The sequence below is a fragment of the Chenopodium quinoa genome, unplaced genomic scaffold, assembly GCF_001683475.1.
Source record: "Chenopodium quinoa cultivar QQ74 unplaced genomic scaffold, ASM168347v1, whole genome shotgun sequence".
NCBI classification, from domain to species: Eukaryota; Viridiplantae; Streptophyta; class Magnoliopsida; order Caryophyllales; family Amaranthaceae; genus Chenopodium; species Chenopodium quinoa.
The window spans coordinates 3,620,006-3,633,550 of NW_018744080.1; the positions used below are offsets into that span (position 1 = coordinate 3,620,006).

At 37.3% G+C, this 13,545-nt stretch overlaps 1 protein-coding gene, 1 long non-coding RNA gene and 1 pseudogene across 3 annotated transcripts; 2 read left to right on the forward strand and 1 right to left on the reverse strand.

Moving 5' to 3' along the window:
- Positions 1-1,575: 1,575 nt before the first annotated feature.
- LOC110691533 lies at positions 1,576-12,992 on the reverse strand. 2 transcript variants are annotated; one of them, XR_002505317.1, is made up of 5 exons: positions 12,894-12,992; positions 11,448-11,636; positions 5,048-5,272; positions 2,034-4,401; positions 1,576-1,773 (listed from the first exon to the last, which is right to left on the reverse strand). It is a non-coding gene; the product is annotated as an uncharacterized LOC110691533 (long non-coding RNA). The 2 variants fall into 2 exon arrangements; XR_002505316.1 differs by having other exon boundaries at positions 2,034-5,272.
- LOC110691530 (zeatin O-glucosyltransferase-like) lies at positions 6,372-8,421 on the forward strand. The gene has a single exon (XM_021868468.1). It carries the CDS (start codon positions 6,730-6,732, stop codon positions 8,152-8,154), a length of 1,425 nt encoding a protein of 474 aa, XP_021724160.1. The 5' UTR covers positions 6,372-6,729; the 3' UTR covers positions 8,155-8,421.
- LOC110691531 lies at positions 8,759-11,344 on the forward strand (annotated as a pseudogene).
- Positions 12,993-13,545: the final 553 nt, after the last annotated feature.

Here is a 13,545-nt window from a genome sequence, read left to right on the forward strand (position 1 = left end):
CTAGCTGTTGGTAATCCACGCTTGCGCGACCCCCTTGAGAGTGGTGGGAAAATACTTGCACCAGGTCGCTTCGGACCTGGGGCAAAGATGCATGTGCCCCTCGTAAGAAGCAATATGGTCCTTCAGATCCGAAGTTCCATCGTATGTAATGTGCGACGGAATTTTAACCGTCGGCACGTGCTCTTCCAGAATCCATTGCTCGAATGGAGAACTGGTAGGAAGCATCACGGCCTTGCCCTTATTCCTGGCCGAAGGGACCGCGCTCTGCCCTCTTAGAGAGGTAGGAGTGGTTTTCGTCCCTAGCTGGGAAGTTCGGGCCTCGGCTGCAGGGAATGAGAGGCGACTATGCACACTCGGCTCCCTGCCGCCGAGTCTGTCGAGGGCGCTGCGGCGAACAGTCTCTGGTCGCCCTCGGTGAACAGTTTCTGGCCGAGAGGCAGAGCTGCTGCTTTTGAGAGTTTCTGGCCGAGAGGTAGAAGATCCTTTGAAGAAGTGAGGGTTCTTTTTCCTCTCTCTTTCGGTCCTCCAGGTGTCCTCTTCCCACTCTTCCAGCTCCCTGAAGGAGGGAGGTTTCTCCCCTCTTGGTCGAGCTTCCTCCGCTGATGCCTGGTATGCGGAGGAGTTCGGTCACGAGGTGGAGGCATATTTTGTGCCCTCATTACTTCTATGAGCAACGCCAACGCTCTTGCCACTTCTTCCGAGCTGGGCCCCGTTAAAGTGGTCCTCGGCTGAGTGTGAGAGTGAGAGCGGATGGTCAAAGGTTGGCTTTGGGGCACTGATTGAGTCCTATGATCGGACTGGCTTCTGTTAGACCGAGGGGGACTCGGTCTATGATGAGATTGGCGAATTATGGGAGAAAGGGAATCCTCCCGGTATGATCCTCCCCCCGAACTGGCACCCTTAGAAGAGTTCCGGTCCCGCGAAGGTGATGGTGTAGGAGTCTTAGGCCTTTCGCCCGCTCCTTGACTAAGTCTCTTGTTCTTGCGGTTCTTAGCTATTGCTACCAAGATTTTTGCAAGATGATTTTGGTTGGCTTAAAGATTTTTTAAAAGTCTTCCCCACAAACGGCGCCAAATTGTTTCGGGTAAAAACAATGGGACCTTGTCGAAGTTCCAATTAGGTGGATGAGGACTAATCCGGTCCAAATGATGTTGGGCCGAAGGTTTCCTGCACAACAAACACACGTAAACTGGCCTCGGGGGTGGATCCGAGGAATACCCCTCCGATGCCGAAGTCAAACAGTGTTTAGAGAGAGAAAGCTATGCAAGAAAGTTAGGGCTGGCAAATGGATCAGGTCGGGTTGGGTTCGTGTTCGGGTCAACTGATTTCGGGTCAGCTACCCCTCAACCCGAACCTGATCCATTTAAGTTTTCGGGTTGAGAACCCCAACCTGAACCTGGTATTTTCGGGTTCGGGTCAACCCGAAAGTAACCTGAATTGACTTGATTTTTTTATTTGGGTTTAAATCAGGTCATTTTGACCTGAAAATGACCTGATAGTAGCCGGGTTTGGTTCAACCCGAATATAACCTGATTTTTAAATTAAGTTATTTAGCAAGTCTAATTAAAGATTAGATACAAAAATATAGTATACTAAATAAATAACAAATCAGCATTCAAAATCAATCAATGTTTTTGATTTTTTTTTTTACAAACTTTATACAACATAGTTCTCAAATAATGTACAATGTTGAAGCAAGCTGAAGCAAGTTGAAGCAGAGACTTGAAGAAAGCTGAAGCAGAGGCTATGTTTGTGGCGTGTAAGGATCCAAATCTGATAAAAACAATTTAAGCAAATATCAATAATAAAGTACTCAATCCCAACAATACAATAATATAACAAACACAAACATCAATTAAAATAAAAAATACAATACCATATAATTAAATTATGGTTTGAATAACAACTAAAACAACAAACAACATTAAAATTAGGCTTTGAATAGCAAAGAAAAACAACAACAACAGACATGCAAGATTCGTATCTAAACAACCAAAAAATCGTATAAAAGCAAAATTCAAAATAGCAATTACCTTGAAGGTTGAAGTGGTGAATCTTTAAACACTTAAATTATGAAGGAGAGGAAGATCTAAGGATGGGAAAAACCGAGAATAATTTATTTGGATTGGAGGTTTCAACTTTCAAGAGTTTAGAGTTGAAGAGAGAGAGGAGGAGGAGGAGAGAGCCTAAACGGTTGATTGTGTGAGGAGGAGGCATTAAGGATTTTAGGGTTTTAGATACTAGTTACATATTTGGGCTTGGGCTGAATTTTAATCCATCAGGGTTTTTTTTTTTTTTTATTTTTATTTTTATTTTTATTTTTTTTTATACCGTATAATGTTCGAGTTTATCAGGTCGGGTTCGGGTTGACCCGACCTGATTTTGACCTGAAATTTATTTCGGGTTAAGTGGGTCGTTTTCGGGTTGAGATTTTCAACCTTAACCTAACCCATTTAATTTTGGGTTCGGGTTCGTGTCGACCCATTTAAGTTTTCGGGTCGAAAAACTCAACCCTAACCCACTTTTTCGGGTCGGGTTCGGGTCGGGTTTTTGGATCGGGTCAGTTTTTGCCAGCCCTAAAGAAAGTTAATGCTTGAGGCTTTAATATGAATGAATGATAAATGAGGCCATTGAAGGCTTTTATACCTTGGCATGACAAAGGGAGGAGGATAATTGGACCGGAAATAGTCATGGGCTGACCATAACAATTTGGACCACTTGACCTCATGCTGACTTGGCTTAATGGAGGCTTGGGCCTTGACTTTGGAACATTGGATCATTTAATGACTAGGCCCAATTAGCTAAATTGGACCCAAACAACAAGTATTCGAAACTTTGTGAGATTGGCAGGTCTATTGTTAAAAAATGTCATGGCATTCCACTTGTTGTGAAGACTTTGGCGAGTTTATTAAGAAGTGTGAGGAACGAACAAGAATGGCAACGAATTAATGATATGGAAAGTTTTGCCGAATTGAAGCGACTTAATGTGTTACCACTATTAAAATTAAGTTATGATAAACTACTACCTCGCTTAAAACAATGTTTTGTTTACTTGTCATTGTACGTGAAGGATGCTTATTTGGATTCCCTTGATGTACCATATTTGTGGAGCGCACTTGGATTGTTGCCATTAGATAAGAGAAAGAAGGATTTTAATGGCTTGGGATACTCCTACTTAAGGGAACTGACATCAAAGTTCTTAGTTGAAGAATCAGGTCTACATTTGGTGGGTTTATGTTGCGAGAGTAAAATGCATGATCTAGCAGTAAACATTATGGCCGAAGAGTTAGCTGTTGTAACTTTGGATAATATGAAGGATTTAGACTTTGCTAGGCATATCGTATGGGCTATGAGGAAACTGAGAGTTTAAAAGAGGAACAATTTCCAAAAGAGCTTCTCAGAGCAAAGAAAGCCCGAACATTTCAATTTGGTTATGAAATGAAACAGCATGTAAGTATGTCCTTTCTAGAGGATATTATATCAAATCTCAGCTGCTTACGCATCTTGGAGGTCTTTGGTTTGAAGAGTTGCCGAAGTTGATCGGGAATCTGAAGCATTTGAGATATTTTGAGTTGTCATATAATCCAATCATTATATCACTTCCAAATACAATATGCAATTTATTGAATTTGGAAAGTTTTTACATCAATGGATGTGAGCAATTAAAAGAGCTACCAAGGGGCATACATCAATTGCAAAGCTTAAAGAATTTCACAATGACAACATGCCAAGAGAGCTTAGTTGACACCAAACTCAATAAATTAAGTTCCCTCCAATACTTTTCTATTCATTCATGTAAGAGCCTGATGTCGTTGTGGGACAATGATATTATCGGGCAGCTCACCTCCCTTAGATGCTTGAGCATCAAGGGTTGTCCAAATTTGACAAGTCTTCCAAACAATATGAAGTACCTTGTTGGCCTTCAAATGTTAGAAATAGTAAATTGTGAAAAGTTAGATATGAACGAGGGAGAGACCCTTCAAGACCTTCAAAGCCTCCAACAATGTGCACCAAATGGCATACAATGTGCTGGCAGCTTCTCTTCAATATCTCTGGATTGTAAATTGTCAAGGTATGGTAGAGCTTCCTGATTGGTTTCATTGTTTTACATCTCTTCAAGAAATTAAAATAGTAGATTGTCCAAATGTGTTGGGTTTGCCCAAATCATTTTGCCTTCTCAATTCTCTACAATATCTCAAAATTTCGGGATGCCCAAACTTATCAAAAAGATGTGCACCAAACGGAGAAGACTACTCTCTCATACAACACATTCCCACATTCAAGCTTGAAGGCGTTACTTTTACTCCAAATCAAAGCCACTGAAAAAGGTCTGATCTTTGTATAGTCTTTGATTTTCTCCAGATACATTTAAATTTTTTTACATAATAGCTTCTTTTCTTCCTAAATATAACCAACAACAAGGAGAAGGGAGGAGAATTACAAATTAATGAATTTACTTCAAGAGTATACACTATAACCATCATGTATTGATTTTTTTTTTTTTTTTTTTTTTGCAATTATCTTTCATACAGATTTTAGGACCACAGTTTTTCAACCTATTGGAACAACATTCTGGTCTGAATATTCAAGGCCTCTTAAATTGAGGGTTTTACATGTATCATTTTTTTTTCCCCATTGTACTTTGTTTACTTTGATTGTTTGTTGTAATCTTATCAACATTTGAGTTAATTGTTTTATACTGATAAAGTTGGAGTGTGAAACATGATTATACGGAGTATCTACCTATGTTTTATTAGAATAATTACACAAATAACCCATTAACTTGATAACTACCATCACATCAGGTTTTCAATCAAAATAAAAATTGTAAATCATTCATATACAAATCACTTGGCTACTCTGGTTTCCATAAATCAATTCTTATTTTATGTTTCTATAGTTCAGATTTTCAATACAAAGAGTAAAGAAGGCAACATTCATTATTCAAGTATCATTCTCGATTCTCAAACAATCAATCCACCCTCCTTGGAAATTGGAAGAGTTGAGAGGGACAACAAAACGATATATTGTGAGATTTGTGACATACCTTGTTACATCTAGGCAATAGAATCACAACTTCTGTTCACAAAATCACAGCTTGCTAGGCTATTGTCTCAGCAGATAGTATCGGTTCTACACAAGCATTTAATCAACAATTTGACATATCTACTCGCAGATACTGCTTTGCCCTGCATCAAGCTGATCTGGTTTTCAGACTCTGCATCAGTAAAATAGAAGCACGGGACGTTGGGGCAGTCTGATTCATAGAATACTGCACAAGAGAACAGCAGTTGGAATCAATTACTTGAGAGCAACTACTGTTCAAATTGCAGCTTAACTAATGTGGCAGCAAACAATACAAGTCATATAACAACTATATGTAGCTAACAAATATAAGTATATCATATCAGTGCAGCGGATGCAATTTTTTTTTTTTTTTTTGTCATGCATATTCAATAAGCAAGCAACAATGCAACATAAAACTAAGCATATTCCTTGATTGAGTATAACTTTTGTAGTGTTAAAATTAACCAACAATAAATTGAAATAGGTATAAGACCTTATTACAAGATGTTACAATCCTCAATGTCACTGCTGATCACTAAAATGGGTTCGAGATGATCATTAAATGACAGTTTTTCTAATTCTTCAATCATATCAAAATGGTTTCGAGATGGTTCATAGTTTTTGGGAAGATAGAAGGTAGTGATGCACCGACTTCATATGGTTTGTAGGGAATAAGGGATCCTTTATGTTCAGTAACGGATCTTGAAAAATAACTACAGAGTCGAATGTTTTGTCTCTCTTTTATGGTCTTATTAAAGTTCATAACATGGATGTTGTGTATATCATCCAAAGCAATGAGATCGGTTGCTCCTCCTCTAGGAACTAGTCAAGGCTTCCTAACCTGATTTTAAAAATTACAATAATCCAATGGTCATTTCTAAGAAAACCTAGTTCTTTGAACCAAGACTTGAATCTGTAAACAAAAAGGAAAATATTTACCAACTTGTATACCACTTGAGCATTAGATAAGTATTTTGCAGCTTTGCTCATGGGTAGTCACTTTGGTGAAATAATAATCAATAATTAAGGTAACTATACATTCAATCATGATTAGGACTATCATTTATTATATTCTAAGTGACAAATAATTGAGCATTATACAATACAAGATACAGGACCTGCAAGAGAACACGAAAGCAGTACACATTCAATCATGATTAGGACTATCATATATCTTGCTATTTAGTCAATGACTAAAGAGAACACGGAAGCACTAATCTAGCTTTATGTGCCACTATAAGATAATTTAATCTAATCATAAGCCTAATAGTGCTAAACCTCACACACAAAAGCCTAATTATTTATGCCACAATAGATAAAATGAAATCCAGTCTTCACATTCCATCTAAAAAGTTATAGGTAGGTAGGTACACCGTACACCCATCCCCAAAATAGGCAAGTGATGAGCATTTGCAAAAAAGAGCAAAAAAAGTTGCTCCCAATTAGAAGCAAAAAAAAAGCAATACGAAACTAACAATGCAAAATTATCAACTCTAGATTGCAATAAACAAAATTGTATTTCACCCAAAAGCATGTACTCCGTACTACACAAGTTGTGCATACGCCGCTTGTCTAGGTAAGTTTATATAATGTGAAGGGCTGGACTGCTGGAGGCTGTTCATATTCATATAGCTAAATCTTCCAGCCTAAGAATTTATCAAAATGGCACACCAAATTTACAATCAAAATGATCAACCAAAACACCTCAAAGATTCTTCAGTTGCAGCAGTCATGGTACCATTCCCAATGCAAGGCCATCTCAATGAAACTCTCCATCTATCCAACCTCATAGCCTCATATGGTATACCAGTTCATTTTGTTGGATCCACAACACACAATCACCAAGCTAAACTGCGCCTCCACGGTTGGGATCCCGAAAATACAAGTAAAATTCAGTTTCATGACTTGCAGCTCCCTCCTTTAACCTCAGTTACTCCCAAATTTGATCCCCACACCACATTCCCTGGGCATCTCCAACCACTTTTTGATGCTTCCTTTCATCTCCGTCAACCTGTATTCCAACTTCTACAAGAGCTCTCAACTAAGTTTAGGAGGATCATCATTATTCATGATACTTTAATTGCTACAGTTGTTCAAGATGTGAAATTAATCCCAAATGCTGAGTCATATGCCCTCCATAGTGTCTCTGCCTTCGCTATCTTTTTCTACATTTGGGAGTCGATAACTAACAAACCATTTCAGCTAGATTCTGATATCCCAAATAACATTCCCTCAAGTGAAGGCTGCTTTACACCAGAGTTTGCAGACTATGCAGCAAAGCAATACAAAGTATTAAACTTCGAGAGTGGAAGAATCTACAACACATGCAGACCAATAGAAGGTAGATATATGGACTTACTGGAAAAGCTACCCACAAACGCTAACAAGAAGCTTTTTGCGATCGGACCTTTAAATCCAGTGGAAGTAAAGGGTAGATACACTTACAACCGACATCAATGTCTCGAGTGGCTAGACAAACAAGAGAAGGATTCTGTAATATACATCTCTTTCGGAACATCAACATCAATGACAAAGGAGCAGATTATTGAGTTGGCAGTTGGGTTGGAAAGAAGTAGGCAAAAGTTTTTATGGGTTGTTAGAAGTGCTGATGAAGTAGAACTTTCTGCAGAAGGTGATGTGAAAAGGCCTCAACTACCAGAAGGTTATGAAAGCAGAATACAGGACAGGGGAATGGTGGTGAGAGACTGGGCACCTCAGCTTGAAGTTCTAGCGCACCCATCAACGGGAGGATTCATGAGTCACTGCGGCTGGAACTCATGCATGGAGAGCATCAGCATGGGAGTGCCGATTGCAGCATGGCCAATGCATTCTGATCAACCAAGGAACACAATTTTGGTAACACAAGTACAAAAATTTGGTATAGAAGTCAGAGATTGGGCACAAAGAAATGAGCTTGTAACATCAACTACAATAGAAAATGCAGTGAGAAAATTAATGATATCAAAGGAAGGTGAGGAGATGAGGAAACAAGCTGCAGAGCTCGGAGGCATTGTTCGAGGATCAAATGCTACAGGTGGATCTTCTCGCCTAGAAATGGATTCTTTCATCGCTCACATAACCAGATAATGGTGTAAAAAAGAGGATACATCCTAAGAAAATCTTGGATAGCTGGAAACATAATTGAAGATATGATCGCAAACAAATCAATCAGTGAAATGTACTAAAATAATAAATGAACTTTGCCTAGCTAGGATCTAGAGTTACTGATGTATAAGTTTGTATGATACAAAAAACATGATATCATTAGTCTCAGGTATGATACCAATCTTGAAATTCATGGAGATGTGAGTACTAAGAATTGACCAATAATCAGGCCTCTGAGCCTTTCTGCTATTACAATTAACAAGGCAACCTGCAACAACCTTCTGAGTCTCCCTTGGGATGATATAGATCACAACCCTAAATTTTTATTTTGGTCACTTTCCTAGTATAAACCCCCTTGCTAGTTCTGGTGATTAAGATTGCCTGTGCTAACATAGATACTAGAGAAAGCCTAGAGACAATGATGATCCCTACCATAATTTTATATGATGAAAAGCAATTTTATGTAGCACTTTCATATAAAGTTCTGTTTATGTATGTAAATACTTGTTAACTTGGTTCCAAGCTACCATACTTCTGTCATTTTAAGTTACATTTGACTGGTCAAATCAATCACAACGGAAACAAAACACAATCCACATCGAAAGCATTAAAAATTCATCCTTCACAAGTCAGAAAGTTTGGCTTTCCTTTCTACAGAGCTAACAAGTGTATTTCACTATATTATTCCAGGACTACCCAATCTATTTGTTATACTCCTGCTCAATAGTCAATATAATGGTCTCCTTGTATCTCCATTATCTTCATAGCCTAAAAGTTGTCATGGACTATAACTACTTTGTAATTTAGATATCAGGGGAAAAAAAAAATCTCCTTGTTAAGGCATTGGACCACAATATTTGTATCTCCAGTCCTCATCTTACCCACAATTTGTCAAAAACAAGATAAATACAGAACAACCCTACACAAAAAGGGTCAGCTTCCACAAGAAATCCCAAAGATTCCAAAATAGAATAAGTATCTTATGATACTTATATATACACTAGAAACCAGACTTTTTCTCATATAAATTTAGTACCTTTAAAAAATAAAATAATGTAAAAACAAAATAATAAATAAATAAATGGAAGAAAAAAAAAATCTACACACAAACACATACACATGCAGACACAATATATCACATACCAGATACCACATTTTAAGGAGAGAAACTTTACCTTGTTTTCATCCCAATAGACTAGTGGAACAAGCATTTTTAGATAAGCCATACAAGGTCCTGTCCCCAAAATATATAAACAAACATATATTTAAACAAAGGATTTTTTTCCCCCTTATATCTTTAAGGTTTTAATGGCTATCAAGATCCATCTAAAGACATCCTAAAATTTATGCAATGGAAAGACAAAAAGGCTGTCAAACTGGCCTTAAACAACCTCAAATAGTTGTGGTGATGGTTCCCTTCCCAGCTCATGGCCATATCAATCAGCTCCTCCACCTCTCCCGTCTTATAGCCTCCTATGGCATACCGGTTCACTTTGCTGGATCAACTGTGCACAATAGCCAAGTGAAGCTCCGTGTCCATGGTTGGGACTTGGAAAGTTCAGGTAACATCTATTTCCATGACTTCCAACTTCCTACCCTCAGCTCATTTTCCCCTAAAAACAATGCCTGAATCAAATTTCCAAAGCATCTCCAACCACTTTCTGATGCTTGTTCACATCTCCGTCAACCTGTGTTTCAACTTTTACAAGAACTTTCATCTAAGTTTAGGAGAATAATTATCATTCATGATAACCTGATGGCCTCCGTAGTGCAAGATGTTAAATTGATCCCAAATGCCGAATCTTATACTTTTCTATCAGTATCTGCTTTTACCATCTTCTTTAATAAATGGGAGTCCATTATAGAAAAACCTTTTGAATTAGATTCTGATGTTCCAAGATACATCCCTTCTAGAGAAGGGAGCTTCACACCAGAGTTTGAGAAATTTATAATAAATCAACACAAGCTTTTGGAATTTGAATCTGGAAGACTTTTTAATACATGCAGATTGATAGAAGGTAGATACATGGAACTATTGTCAAAACTATCAACGAATGTTAACAAGAAACTGTTTTCTATTGGACCTTTCAATCCGGTGGAAGCAAAAGAAAAAACGAACACTTGTAGGCCTGGATGCCTTGAGTGGCTAGACAAGCAGGAGATAGAATCTGTGGTATATGTTTCTTTTGGAACATTAACATCTATGGCTGATGAGCAGGTCAAAGAGTTGGCAACAGGATTGGAAAGAAGTGGGCAAAAGTTTATATGGGTCCTTAGAGATGCTGATAAAGGCGATTTATTTGAAGAAGATGAGGCAAAAACACTTCAGCTGCCAGAAGGATATGAAAAAACAGTGATAAATAGGGGAATTATTGTGAGAGGCTGGGCACCTCAGCTTGAGATCCTAGCCCATCCAGCAACAGGTGGGTTCCTCACTGTGGGTGGAACTCATGCTTGGAGAGCATAACCATGGGAGTGCCAATTGCAGCATGGCCAATGCATTCTGACCAACCCAGAAACAGCATTTTGATAACAGAAGTCCTACGGATTGGTTTGTTAATCAGGGCTTGGGAGCACAGAGCTGAGCTAGTAACATCAACTGTAGTTGAGAACACAGTAAGAAAATTGATGAAATCGGAAGAAGGAAAAGAGATGAGGGAAAGGGCTGCAGAACTAGGCAGAGCTGTTCGAGCCTCAGTAGCAGATGATGGAAGTTCTCAATTGGAAATGGATTCTTTCATTGCTCATATTAGCAGATGAAAAAAAAAAATTCACAGCACAAAGGCACAAGTAGGGTAAGCACCCTATAATCATTGTTCCTTTCGGTATTATGGTCTTGTTGTGTATTGAACACTATCAAATCAATACACCAGAGCATAAGTTGCACATTCATCTTGCACAAAACTGCAATTGTAGTACTGGCATATTCAAGTCTAAGAAGGTCTAATAGGATTAAAAGAGCCTAATTGACATAGACTTCTTATGACCAGAGAATTGGTCAGAAACAAGCACAGTATCAGACTAAAATAATTCCTCGTATTATACATATGACACCTTTGCACATGGAATTCCCATGTGCGTGTATCCCCTACCCCTGGCAAGCTACCTATTTCAAGTTTGCAATCGCAGGGAAGCAAACATGTCAATAGATCAATAAGCGTTTACTTATGTTTCCACAAAGTTTACAACCCAACAACATCATTCTTTCAGGAATAGAAATCACAAGATAAAACTTCAAAAACAATTATGGTAAATAACATGAGTAGAGAGCTTACTTATCTTCCAGCTACATTTTGTTACTCAAACTCAGCTACCAAAATGTAGAGCACTGAAACATGTCCAAGTGTCATACTCAAAGATTCTATGAAGATGTTGCATTTTCATCTCGAAATTTCAAGGGCCCTCCATAGTCATGTCAAAGTGTCTAGTATCAGAAACAAGCAAATAATGTAACTCTTGCGTACCTGTATAAGAACAGCTACTGACTTAGATCGTGAAGTATCACTAGCTGTCAATATCATCAAGAAGGGCAGGAAGCAGCAATTTTACAGCATGTTTCTTCTGAAGCAATATTACGATTTGGCTTTACAGAAATGAGAGAAGTTTAGTAACAAATGCAAACCTCCTAAACTATCATTCAAGAAGATAAGGTGCCCTGTAGGCTGTCAATTGTAGGTATCTCCACTTCTAATGAATTGAGAGAGATGCTATAATTGAAATTCTCATGTAGTGATTGGTTTTTAGTAAAATTTACTAAATGCCCAAAAATAACAATTACTACTTTCTGTTAGATCGAAGATTTTAGTTATTTTAATTCTGAGGCACAACCAGCAAATTAACTATTAGAACTCTCAACATCAAAGACACTTGCTAAGCTGTTTACAATTTTCTTCTATATCAACATGTTCTAACTATTTTCATCCTATTAGACATAGGAACAACTTCCTGATTCGCGTTTCTGCACCAAAACAGTCACCATGTGGTCCATATCAGACAGCTTAGTAGCTCCTAACAAGCTCATCTTTGTTACACATAGTACATTGCTCAAAAACATTCTTTCACAACCAAACTTGACAGCTATATACATTATTATTACTTGTATTAGTCTAAAATCCTATACCTTTACCTTCGATAATTACATCAAGCATTCAAGCACAATAATGGTAACAGGCTAAAACTGAATTTAGCAGATGACCGCGTAAATGATGGATGAATTTATGCAGGAAATAACAACAAACTGCTCTAACACATCTCCATTGCTATAATCTCAACAATTGTTCATACAATACCAAGTAATCATTGAAAAACGCCCAATTAACTTAATCTTGTCCCATTACTAGATTACCCTACAACTCAATAGTCAATACATAGTGAATCAGTAATTGATGTATACCTAGATCATCAAATTATAAATTTACGTAATCAGCTATATTAAGCAATTCAATATCCCATTTTAAAAAAGAAAAAATGGGTAATGCTTGATTTCAATTGTATGAATGATTTCTTAACAATTTCTTCAAAATATTAATTTCAGGCTGTAGAATTCTGTAATTTTATTACCTCATAAAATTCTCAAAATTACAAACTCAAACAACTTCTAATCTCAAATCATTTTAATAATAATTGAACTTATATGAAAACAACAATTGAATAAGAAAATCATAAATGTTCAAGGAAATGCAATTAAATAAAGAAGAAATTACGGAAACTGTAAGACTTACATTTCATTGAAACTTCCTAAAAGTGCAGAAAATAAAATTAATGTGGTCAAAGGACAAAAGCTGGCGTTATTGGACTGAGATCCAGTTAGTTTGTGTACAGTACAGTATTTGATGTGGATCTGTCTCTACACTTCTACAATATTGCCACCCGATTCAAGTTTTTTTTTTTTTTAAAAAGCCACAAGGACGGAAATGAGAATCAATCATAGGATCTACTAAAATCAAGAAAGCTCTAATCACTTAAGTTATCCGTCACTATCATGATTCACGTTAATTTATTTTAGACTACTAATATTAGGGCCACTATATTAAGATCTTATTTGACAATTGGTTAATTGGTTGCTGGCGATTTAATTTGGCTTGTTTGACTAGTTGTTAACATTGTTGTTTGTACGGACGGTTGATCATTGGTTGTATCTAAATGTGTTCGGTAAAATCAGTTGTTAGTCGTTGGCTGTAAATGACCCGTAAAATTGTGTTGATATTATTCTTGGGTCAAGTCCAATATTTTGAGGAAATAATTTAGATATAGTGTTTAATGGTACTCAACTCCATCTATCTTCTCATTTTAGTTGACTTTATTAATTATCTTATTTCATATGCTACTCTGTATATATGATTGCACAAGATATAATAATTATATAATCAATTA